The 12,796-nt window shown below is 51.3% G+C and overlaps 1 protein-coding gene across 1 annotated transcript; it reads right to left on the minus strand.

Annotated features, from left to right (window-relative positions):
- Positions 1–2,673: 2,673 nt before the first annotated feature.
- LOC121524833 (collagen alpha-1(I) chain-like) lies at positions 2,674–6,171 on the minus strand. Its single transcript, XM_041810347.1, has 2 exons — positions 6,112–6,171; positions 2,674–5,490 (listed from the first exon to the last, which is right to left on the minus strand). The coding sequence occupies exons 1-2, from the start codon at positions 6,169–6,171 to the stop codon at positions 2,674–2,676; spliced, it is 2,877 nt and encodes a 958-aa protein (XP_041666281.1).
- Positions 6,172–12,796: the final 6,625 nt, after the last annotated feature.

The raw sequence follows: 12,796 nt of genomic DNA on the forward strand, positions 1-12,796 counted from the left end.
GCTTCATCCTGACCTGTAGTCCTGGTTTCACTCTAGTTGTGTTTTTAAGGCCCCGCCCACATGGAGATGAAAATGATATATTGCCGTTTCCTTTTGAAATTTTTTTTGTAAAGACGGGATCGTTTCAGTAAATATCTGCGTAAGCACAGAACGACTGAAAATGACTGCAAACACTGTAGTACCTCTGCCAAGCCTGTATGTGGCGCTGTAACGCTGCCACAGAAATGCACCAAAAGAGAAGAAGATCACAGCAAACTGACACAAACTTTCTTCTAGTTGGCCTCCTGGTTGTTCTCCACATTGGATTTGAGAGCAGGTGACAGATTTTTCTGTAAAAGCCAAAACCAACACAACCCTGAGTCCGCTGTTACTGTAACCCACGCAGGCGCCTTAAGGGAGCTACGCTGTGTGTGACGTAATCACTTCAGGAAAGATGCGGGTAGCCGTCCATACGGAGACAAAACGGTAGTCGTTTACGGATTTATGCACTCTGGGACCCGTTTTCAAGAAGTATCGTTTACAGTCACCCAAAACGCGGTTTCCGTGTGGATGAAATGCCGATATGACAATAAACTTTAGCGTATACTCCTGAATTCGTCTCCGTGTGGACAGGGCCTAAATCTGCAGCTTTTTAATCGTTCCCGTCAGACCCCACAGCTGTTTTCTCCCATCATGTCTCGTCTGGACTTCTTGCCTTTAAAATCCTGTGAACACCAACGCTGAGGTTCACAGTCAGCTCTATAGATCCTCCATCAGGACAACCTGGGCCTTACATCTGCTGCAGTCATGTCAGTTACATTTTTAAACACCTAAAGGACCCTAAAGACAAAAGAAAAACACAAATCAGAGTTTGAAACTCAGAGATTTTTTATTTTGGGTATTTTTGTGCCTTTATTAGAGGAGGACAGAGACAGAGTCAGAGCCAGAGACGAGAGTGGGGCAGAGACACGTGATAAAGGGCCTCAGACCAGATTCGATCCTCAGCCATCCACATAGGGGGGCGCCTTAAACCACGAGGCCACCTGCACCCCAAACTCAGAGATTTTTGTTGATAACAAACATTAGTAACTCAGCCTTTCCTCTGCACAGACTGTTCTCCATCTTTGGGACTGTCTACACAGAAAAAGTCCATGTGCTGTTTAGCAGTTAGGTTCATTTGTGCCAATCCTCTCAGCAGCAGAGACGCAACAGCTGGCCATTGGTCGACAGCCCCTCCCACAATGCATTGGGGGTAAACAATATGGCAATGTTCCTGGCAGAAAGCTGAAGTAAATAATTGAAAATGGATTAAAGATGGGTAAAAAGATGCTTATTATTGCTGTGGATTTAATCTGCAAAGACCCCAAAAAGTCTCCAAAGTTGTGGGTTTGCTGGAACGGCGTCCTTTAGAGCTACAGAGACATGGAGGGAAGCAAAGGAACGACTAAAAGGTCAGCTTTCAGAGGAAAACAGAGTTAGTGTCTGTGTCTTATGGTTCTAAAGTTATTCACGTTTTTATAAACCGTGTCACTTCCTGTTATTTACGACAACACCGTCCTCAGAGACCCCGGAAAGTCAGCCGAGTTCTGGGCTCACTAGAAAATGTTCAGTTAGAGCTACGAATGCTTGGAGGACAGGATCAGAACGGCCCAGCGGAGAGCTTTCAGAGGAAAAAACAAGTTAGTGTCTACGACCTAGGGTTCAAACGTTACCGAGCAGTTTACGAAGGAGCGGTGCCACGAGAGCTCTGAGGGTTATTCTGAGGTTTCCTGGAGGCCACCATGTAGTCCGGTCTTTCTGCTCCTCTCTCAGGCTTCCTCCTCTTCCTCTCCTGAATGTAGACCTGGCTGCTTCATCATGAATACAGTCCTCATCATCATCACTTCAGAGGTAGAATCAGAGAGATCATGAATGAAGAGGCGTCCTGTTTGAGGTGTGATGTCACTTCCAGAGAGCGTGTTTGTCAGGTGTGTCTTTGCTGTCAGTGACAACAGCTCCAGGTGTGAACGCTCCACCTGTTTACAACGGAAACTTCTCTGTGAAGGTTTCTGCACACAGAGGACCAGGTGTGACGTCAAACACGTCCATGAGGAAGGTTCTGGGTGTCTTTGGATGCTTAGTTAAAGAGAACTCCATGATGAAGCTCTGACATCATTCTGCTCCGTGGCGCCCAGACTGGCCCTGATACTGCCGTCTCCATCCGTTCATTCACACTGAACTGCGGCGTTGTTGCAGCTCTGACGGCTCGTCCAGATTCCACCTCTGTCTTTAGGTGGATCAGTGTTGCAGAGCTCCAAGCTGAAACCTCAGAGAATGAGCGAACCAATCAGAACCATGTGAGGAGAGGCGGCGTGGACCTGGGCCTGGACCGGGCCCTTAAACAGTCCTCTGCAGAGTCTCCTGTCTGTAAGCATTAGATGAGCTGAAGTTTCCCCGCTGTTCTCCCGTCAGAGCGTAATCATGATACTGTGTCTGGTGGCGTTTGTGTCTCCAGAATAATGGCGGTGATTATGACAGCAGCGAGAGACGAGCAGCGACACAAGAGTCCGTGTAGCAGCGCCACACGCTGCAGTCATGTTCACACATGTAGAATCTGAGCCTTTAAAGGACGCCAGCAGGTGGACGAGCTCAGAGTCATGTTTCAGTCCGTGCAGCTCGCCGTCTGCATGTCAGACCGCAATGATGTCATCATGGTTAATTCTGCCCAGGTAAACGCATGAATGCTTTTGAACACATCTCTGTCAGAGGAGGAGCTGTAGGCTGCGTGGGGCCTCTGATGTGTGCGGGCCCCTGATGTGAACGGGCCCCTGATGTGGGCGAGCCCCTGATGTGAACGGGCCCCTGATGTGACTGGGCCCCTGATGTGAATGGGCCCCTGATGTGAACGGGCCCCTGATGTGAACGGGCCCCTGATGCGGGCGGGCCCCTGATGTGAACGGGCCCCTGATGTGAACGGGCCCCTGATGCGGGCGGGCCCCTGATGTGAGCGGCCCCTGATGTGACTGGGCCCCTGATGTGAATGGGCCCCTGATGTGAACGGGCCCCTGATGTGGGCGAGCCCCTGATGTGAACGGGCCCCTGATGTGACTGGGCCCCTGATGTGAACGGGCCCCTGATGTGAACGGGCCCCTGATGCGGGCGGGCCCCTGATGTGAACGGGCCCCTGATGTGAACGGGCCCCTGATGCGGGCGGGCCCCTGATGTGAACGGGCCCCTGATGTGAACGGGCCCCTGATGCGGGCGGGCCCCTGATGTGAGCGGCCCCTGATGTGACTGGGCCCCTGATGTGAATGGGCCCCTGATGTGAACGGGCCCCTGATGTGGGCGAGCCCCTGATGTGAACGGGCCCCTGATGTGACTGGGCCCCTGATGTGAACGGGCCCCTGATGTGAACGGGCCCCTGATGCGGGCGGGCCCCTGATGTGAACGGGCCCCTGATGTGAACGGGCCCCTGATGCGGGCGGGCCCCTGATGTGACTGGGCCCCTGATGTGACTGGGCCCCTGATGCGGGCGGGCCCCTGATGTGAACGGGCCCCTGATGTGAACGGGCCCCTGATGCGGGCGGGCCCCTGATGTGACTTGGCCCCTGATGTGACTGGGCCCCTGATGTGACTGGGCCCCTGATGCGGGCGGGCCCCTGATGTGAACGGGCCCCTGGTGTGACTGGGCCCCTGATGCGGGCGGGCCCCTGATGTGGGCGGGCCCCTGATGTGAACGGGCCCCTGATGTGAACGGGCCCCTGATGTGGGCGGGCCCCTGATGTGACTGGGCCCCTGATGTGAACGGGCCCCTGATGTGAACGGGCCCCTGATGTGGGCGGGCCCCTGATGTGACTGGGCCCCTGATGTGAACAGGCCCCTGATGCGGGCGGGCCCCTGATGTGAACGGGCCCCTGATGTGACTGGGCCCCTGATGTGACTGGGCCCCTGATGCGGGCGGGCCCCTGATGTGGGCGGGCCCCTGATGTGAACGGGCCCCTGATGTGAACGGGCCCCTGATGTGAACGGGCCCCTGATGTGGGCGGGCCCCTGATGTGACTGGGCCCCTGATGTGAACTGGGCCTGATGTGACTGGGCCCTGATGTGGGCGGGCCCCTGATGTGACTGGGCCCCTGATGTGAACGGGCCCCTGATGAACGGGCCCCCTGATGTGAACGGGCCCTGATGGATGTGACTGGGCCCTGATGTGAACAGGCCCCTGATGCGGCGGGCCCCTGAAGTGACTGGGCCCCTGATGTGACTGGGCCCCTGATGCGGGCGGGCCCCTGATGTGAACGGGCCCCTGATGTGAATGGGCCCCTGATGCGGGCGGGCCCCTGATGTGACTGGGCCCCTGATGTGACTGGGCCCCTGATGTGACTGGGCCCCTGATGCGGGCGGGCCCCTGATGTGGGCGGGCCCGTGATGTGCCCGGGCCCCTGATGTGGGCGGGCCCCTGATGTGACTGGGCCCCTGATGTGAACGGGCCCCTGATGTGAACGGGCCCCTGATGTGACTGGGCCCCTGATGTGAACGGGCCCCTGATGTGAACGGGCCCCTGATGTGGGCGGGCCCCTGATGTGACTGGGCCCCTGATGTGAACAGGCCCCTGATGCGGGCGGGCCCCTGATGTGAACGGGCCCCTGATGTGACTGGGCCCCTGATGTGACTGGGCCCCTGATGTGGGCGGGCCCCTGATGTGAACGGGCCCCTGATGTGAACGGGCCCCTGATGTGAACGGGCCCCTGATGTGGGCGGGCCCCTGATGTGACTGGGCCCCTGATGTGAACGGGCCCCTGATGTGAACGGGCCCCTGATGTGACTGGGCCCCTGATGTGAACGGGCCCCTGATGTGAACGGGCCCTGATGGGTGTGACTGGGCCCCTGATGTGAACAGGCCCCTGATGCGGGCGGGCCCCTGATGTGAAGCGGCCCCTGATGTGACTGGGCCCCTGATGTGACAGGGCCCCTGATGTGGCGGGCCCTGATGCGGGCCCCTGATGAGCGGCCCCTGATGCGGGCGGGCCCCTGATGTGACGGGCCCTGATGTGAACGGGCCCCTGATGTGAACGGGCCCCTGATGTGAGCGGCCCCTGATGTGACTGGGCCCCTGATGTGACTGGGCCCCTGATGTGAACAGGCCTCTGATGCGGGCGGGCCCCTGATGTGAGCGGCCCCTGATGTGGGCGGGCCCCTGATGTGACTGGGCCCCTGATGTGAACAGGCCCCTGATGCGGGCGGGCCCCTGATGTGAGCGGGCCCCTGATGTGACTGGGCCCCTGATGTGACTGGGCCCCTGATGTGGGCGGGACCCTGATGTGAACGGGCCCCTGATGTGAGCGGCCCCTGATGTGAACGGGCCCCTGATGTGAACGGGCCCCTGATGTGAACGGGCCCCTGATGTGGGCGGGCCCCTGATGTGAACGGGCCCCTGATGTGAACGGGCCCCTGATGTGAACGGGCCCCTGATGTGAGCGGCCCCTGATGTGACTGGGCCCCTGATGTGACTGGGCCCCTGATGTGAACAGGCCCCTGATGCGGGCGGGCCCCATCAGAGGGTCAGAGGCCTCTTCTTAAGCGATGGAGGGTTAGGGCGTTGTGCAGCTGTGGGCAAACATGGCTGCAGCGTTGTTGGTGATAAAGAGTTTCAGACTCCGTCATCAAAGACGTGCGTGCTCACATGAGGCGTTCACGCTTCCTTCATGTCTCAGGTTCATTCTCATCAGCTCTAACTGCCTCTTGAATCATAATAAGATGATTATGCAGACGTGTGTGCATGTCTCTGAGGAGGAGAGCATGCTGGATAATTCTGCACCGCAGCCCAGCGCACGCCTCCTAGTGTTAACCTCCTCAGCACGCTGCAAACATGACGGAGACATCCACAGAGGAACTGTGCTGACTCAGCACGCGCTAAACTTGTGCAAATGAGAGAAAGATCACGTCTGATGCATAGAGCATGAGCAAAGGGGGGACTGATGCAAACTGCTTACTAACTTCTCTGCAGCTAACAGCACCCTGGCCTTTTTTGCATGCATGTAGAACTGAGAATATTCAGAGATATTCTGTAGTAAAGGAGCCTCTGACTGATTTATAAAGGCCAACTCTGATCAGTGGTGCAGTTTAACAGGAGCTGGAAGCATGGATTGAACTCACACCATTCCTCTCCCTGTGGTTCAGCCTCTGTGGATCAGGCCCTGAGGGTTTAACACTCATACTGTTCATCTGTAATGTTCATCCATGCGAGTTTTTCTGTCCTTTTCTCTTTAACGCTGACCAATCAGAGGCACAGAGACTCGTGCTGACTGGAGCCTCAATGCTGCAGTTTTCCAACATTTTTGCACAAAGGCATTTATTCTCTTGCAGGGTTTTGGTCCCTAAAAGTGAATGAAAGGCATTTAAGGCTGGTTGTTTAAATGCTAAAGAGCTCTTCAGCAGAAAAGCGTGTGTCATATTTGGGTGCAGGCTGATGTAGCTGCAGAATTTAAGGGAACAAAAGGAAAAATCAGAAATATTAAAGTTCCTCTATTAAGAGCTTCATGCCACAAACGGCTCATTCTGAGGAAATCAGAGTGTTTTGATGTGAGCTTGAATGGAGTTGTTAATTAGCCTTAATGAAGAGATGACGGGGGTCTAATGAGGAGGGAGCGCTGTGATTGTACACAGGAGAGGAAGAGGAGCAGACGTGTGCACAGAAAGTCTGAAAATGAAGCAGAGCTGCTGCAAGGAGGAGAAACGTGATAAAGATTCAGATTCTCTCCCTCTCTACCGTCTATCTGTTAAAATGTTTCTGCAGGAGCGGCTCTGACAGAATGACGGGGAGCAGAAGGTGAAGCCTCTGACAGACGCTTTCACACCTGCAGGAGATTTAGAGACGAGGTTCTCTCAGTGATGGAGGAAAAAACTCCTGAGAGGAGGGGAGCAGAAATATGAAAGCAGAGAGTCTTTCTTTATCGATAGAGTTAGAGACGAACAGGAGAGATAACCAATCACTGATCAGATATCAATAAAACATCCTCTCTGACAGGAATCATTCCTCCGCATACGCTTAGAAAGCATCCATCTCTTCTAACTTCCAAACTCCAGGATGGTTCAGCGTGAGCTGGTTTTAACATTCAAATCCACTAAATACACACAAGACCAAGGGTTCTCAACGTGGGGGGTGGGACCCCTTTGGGGGCCATAAGAATTGAGAGGGGGTCGTTGTATATTTGACTACTTCTGATGAAAATAGATGCAAAAAATTAGTTCAATATGAGATTAAAACATGCTGAATGGATCCTCTGCACTTCGGATTTATTGATGATATTAATGTCAGTTTGATCAGTAGCATGGTGCTAGCATCAGGGCTAACATGGTGCTAGCATCGCGGCTAACATGGTGCTAGCATCGCGGCTAACATGGTGCTAGCATCGCAGCTAACATGGTGCTAGCATTGTTGCTAACATGTGCTAGCATCAGGGCTAACATGGTGCTAGCATCGCAGCTAACATGGTGCTAGCATTGTTGCTAACATGTGCTAGCATCAGGGCTAACAAAGTGCTAGCACCGGGGCTAACATAGTGCTAGCATCATTGCTAACATGGTGCTAGCATCACGGCTAACAGAGTGCTAGCATCATTGCTAACATGGTGCTAGCATCATTGCTAACATGGTGCTAGCATCACGGCTAACATGTTGCTAGCATCATTGCTAACATGGTGCTAGCATCATTGCTAACATGGTGCTAGCATCATTGCTAACATGGTGCTAGCATCATTGCTAACATGGTGCTAGCGTCATTGCTAACATGGTGCTAGCATCACGGCTAACAGTTCCCTCATTTAGAGCTGAAACTGAGTCAAACTATTACTGGGTTCTAACTGTGTAAGTGTTTATCTCTGAATCCTTTTAACAGCTTTTCCCCCACTATTATTTCCCACTCTACACCAGTTTTACATTCTAACCAGTTTTCCCACTAATGTGATAGCTTTAAACTATCGTTGCCACTCTCAGATCTCATTTCTCCTTCTGCCCATGTCTTATTTTTAGACACGTTTTGACCTTTTAAACAACATTTAATTATTTCTCATGTCAGTTTCACCAGCTTCTGCCTGTTTCTCTGCCTCAGTCTGACCTTTTTTGCCAGTTTAAACCAATTTTTCCCACTTTAGATTTCCATTTCAACAAATTTCCACCCATTTCTGCCACTTCTAAGCGAATATTGCCACTGTTAGCTCTTTTAAACACCTTCTATGCCTGTTTTTGTTATTTTTTGCTTATTTTTTGCCACTTTTATTCAACTCTTGCCAATTTGAACCAATTTCTGCCACTTTTAAAATCTGTTTCTCCACATTTTCTGCTAATTTTGTGATTTTTAACTAATTTAAATTTTGTGTTAAGAGGAAAGATTCACATTTTTAAGAAGTCCCAAATAAATGAATTAAAGATATGTGTTGTTTTTTAAATAGTGGCTATTATTCAGCTAAACAGAGTTTTTTTTTCCCACAGTTTAACTTTTTAGTGGACCAGGGTTTTGCTGGCCTCCATGGTCCCCTGGTTTGTCTGGGCCCTACAAAGTCCTCCCCTTTCCCCCCTTAACAACGGCCCTGTCTGCACATCATTAATGACTGTGTTCAACCGTCCTCAGGGTCAGTGGGGGTCCTGGTCTTTGGTACCTTTATTTTAGGGGTCATGGACTAAAAGTTTGAGATTCAGATCAGCAGAGAATGGAGCATGGAGGGGATTGTCTCTCTTTTCCTGGTTTTTGATCCAGTCGTGCCTCTTCTAGTCCTCCTGCTGGGTCTTTTATTAAAGTTGGCTAAAGCTTTTACTCATGCAAAGATGTAAAATAAGCAGAATTAATGCTGCATCAGCCAAAACCCTTTAAAAGTCATAACACCGTATCTGTAGGCCCCTCCCCCTCCACCTTACATCACCATGAGAAAAGAGCTATTTATGCTGTAAATAATCAGGGCCCAGGTCTGTTTGTGTCCTAACAAGCATCTTTTCTGGGGTTAAGCAGCCTTTGTTTGAGACAGCCAATCAGAGAGCGGCGTCATTATGACTCTAATGACCCACAAACAGCCTGGTGGGTGACAGGAGGGTGTGGAGACGACTTCAGGTGAAACTGAACACCTTCAGAGGGTCACGGACGCGCTCAAACAGGACGAGCTTCAGACGGGGTCATTATGAGATGTTCACGTATTTCTGCAGAGACTCTAACATCTCTCTGATCAACCAGCTGACAGGAGCTCCTCCTCCTTCCTGTCTAAGTTTCCACCTGTGCAGGTATCCTGCTGATAGTCACTCAGCATGAAGGTCGAACCCCACAGGAAGTTCCCTCCTCTCATTAACCCATAGGTCTGTTAATCCGGTTAATTCTGCTCCGTACAGCTGGAGATCATTACTGAGACGCTCACTCAGACCAGAGCTGCCGTCACCGACTCCTCGCTGTGGGACGGAGCTTTTCTTTTTCAATAAGGAGCACTAACACCAGGCTCAGCCGACCTCATACCAAACACGACTTAAACCTCCTACTGCACTCAGACCAGTCCAAGCCCAGCCAGGCCGGAGCACGGTGGGGTCCTGTGCCTGCATCCTCAAGCTGTAATACCAGGCTGACCATAGATCCTGGTCTGACTGGAACCATCCCATTTTCAGGCTCAGTATCCGGACAAAAATCTATGAAACATTAAAACACCCCTGCTTTGAAGGGCCACCATGCCTGCAGCATGTAGGGAAACATGGCTGACGCGTTGCATGTCAAAGTTCACCACTGATTTGTGGGTAAATGTGCCGGTCAAACTCAGCGTGCAGCCGCTCAGTACAGCCCAGATTATCATCCTGACAGGAGCTGCAGCATCTAGACCATGAAGAAGAGGAAGTCAGCATTCTCCAAAGAGCTCCAAGAGAGGAACAGCTTCCCTCCAGAGGTACCAGCCAATGAATGCACAGCAAGTCTCCATGTTCACTCCCCTGCAGTAGGCAAAGACAGCTCCTAAAAATGACTGCAGTCAGAACTCTCATCATACATCTGACCATTTTAATGCTAAATGGGTCTGCAGTTTTACTTGGTGGAGACGCTGAAGATGAAGCTCTGACTCAGAGACAAACATGGATGAGCTTAACTGACTCTGGCTCTAATCCTGAGGACTTTCAGTCCTCCTGGATTTCTTGGTTTTGCAAGGCAGTGCATCTATTTGCATTAGTTACATGTCTGCACTTTGCATACCACCGTACCAACGTAGGCCACATAGGAACCACCAGGCAAAGGCAGGTAAATGTTTGGGGCCTCATGCTGCAAGGGGCCTCGAGATATGGTCATCATAGGTGGTATATGTCTATAATCACTATCAAGGATAAAGTTTTATTCTATGAATACAGATAAGGAACCAAGGGTGAATAAAAAAGCATCAAAATAGATTTTAATGATCCAAAAGTCTCTGTGGAGGACCCTGGTCCCAACACCAAGGTCCAAGCCCCTGAATGTCCCTGTTTTAGTCCAATGATAGTACGGTACATCCCTACAGACAGACTGAACAGTGAGCTGGTGGATCACTGTGTGGTAAAGAGGATGAATTAATCCAAATATCAGGCTAATGTCAGAAGAACGGAGATTTCTGAGAGTGAGATTCTGTTTTCATCCATGCTGGAGTCTGGAGCAGGTTCTGGGTGAGCTCTAAGGGTCTAAAATCTTCTAAATCTCTTCATGTGGACAGACATGGGTCTGTTTAGTAGGAACTAAGAGAGCATTTCCAGAGTCCCTGGAAGCAGACTCTACTGCAGCGGTTCTCAACTGATGGCTCTGGACCCAAACACGGTCCTGAATGAGGCGTGCTTCAGACACGTTGTTCAGTCATATATGTGGTCTGAGGTCCTGGCGGCACTTTCTGTCTTTAAATGAACCTGATTGGTTGAAAGGTGTGAGACCTGGTCCTTAAGGAGCTGCTCAGTGGGTTAGAACAGTCTAGAACTCTCTACAGCATTAAAGCTCTGACAAATCAGGACCTTAGGAGCCGAACTATCACTCAATCCAAGACCCCAGAAGAAGACTCCCCCCAAAGACCAAAGCAAGGCTCCAGGAGGATCAGGATCTGAGAGGGTCCAGACTGATGCCCCTCATCCTGGACTCCCTGCAGAGGAAGCTCATTCAGCTGTGCAGCCTCAGCCTTTGGGTCACTAGTCAAACACCAAACATGAGCGTCACCCTCCGCTGCAGACCACCAGACCCAGGACCCCCTTATGAGTTAATCCGGACCTGAGAGGGACCAGAAAGCATAGATCTAAAAGACGCTCAGTGTGGATCGGCATGGCTCTGCAGAACTCAGAGAGATAACTTTGTTTTTCTACTTCATACTAAGGTTTTATTATGATCGAAGAAATCTAGTTTAATAAAAGCTGAGAGCAGAGCCACATCTGCTTCAGCTGTTCTGCTCCTTCAGGAGAAGATCTGGACATCCCAGTGACGTCTGGCATTCTTCTTTTTATTAGAACTTTATCTTTGCTTTTCTCTGGTATTTCTTGTTCTCGTCAGAGCCGAGCTCAGACGTTTGATTTCAGACATCCCTCCTTACCACCGTCTGATCCAGCCGTTCTGGTAAACGCGATATCTCAAACATGCTTGGAGGGATTTTCCTCCACAATTCTTTGACCGTTTTTCTTGTTCTTCCTCTTCAGACCCCTCCTCCTCCTCCTCCCCAGCCCTGCAGTCTCATCGCTCCAAGCCCAACCAGGCCTGAGCAGAGGCCTCATGTGGAAATGTTCTCCTGTCATGAAAGGCCACAGAGCCCTCTAACACCCTGGATTATGTCTGGTGACCACGATTTCACTTGGTGGCACCTTTACTTCTGTTTCAGCAGCCATGCTGACCCCCCCTCTCCCAGCGTGACCGTGGTGGGCAAACAGGCCTCTAACTCCCTCCTTCTGTTACATAACTTCAAATTTCCTTCTTGTGGCACATCATAACACCTAGAATCCAGTATTTCTCCCAGGCTGGGTTTAACGCTGAAGTTGGAGCGAGGCCGGCCCAGCGTGACCAGCTTTGTATGTTCCTCTGCAGACATCTGACTCTGAAATCCTTCTTCACTCCTCCATCGTCTCCGACACGGCCCTCGTTGTTTTGGCGTCACGTTTCCAGATAAAGTCCCGGTTAGTTTGTGTATTTATCACCGACTGCAGCTCCATATGCTCATCGGCACAGCTGAGCTCTGTGGCCTCAGGAGACCATCAGGACGGCCTTTCAGCACTCACAGAATCCAGTTGTTCTAGTTCACAAGGACACCGAGCCGTCCCTCGCCTAATTCCATTTACCTCCAAAGACACAAACACGATTACTGGGATTGAATTTGTGAGGACGGGGTGGAGCGATGATGTCTCACATGGTATTATTATAAAGTTACTGAGATCAATAGGTCAGCAGGTCAATGCTCAGAAGCCTCTGGCTCCTAAAGTGACCTTAATGGCTCCTTATAACCTCTGTTTGCTTTATGATGTTATTGTTCCAGGTTTCCATCATTCATTCTTCTCTAAATCAGCCTCTGAAGCATTAACAAGATCCACATGATGCTGGTAAGAAGGTCAGATCCATGATAAGGGCTCAGAATGAGAAAAACAAACCAGGATCAGCTTTAATGGCCATGCATCTGCAAAGAGTCTGACTCCAGTCTACTGCCCTCTCCGTACAAAGACATAAATAAATACAGGAGAAGGTCAGATACTGTGGAGAGCAAAGACAACACTGATAAATGCTGGGACTGTGAGCAGCAGTGAACAGGCCCTGGTACCTGTGTGCACGGTCAGGTTAGCAGAGAAACATCAGAGCTGGGCCGCTGCAGTGAGGAGGAGCTGCTGGAGCTGCTGG

This window comes from Cheilinus undulatus, linkage group 17 (genome assembly GCF_018320785.1).
Source record: "Cheilinus undulatus linkage group 17, ASM1832078v1, whole genome shotgun sequence".
Lineage (NCBI taxonomy): Eukaryota > Metazoa > Chordata > Actinopteri > Labriformes > Labridae > Cheilinus > Cheilinus undulatus.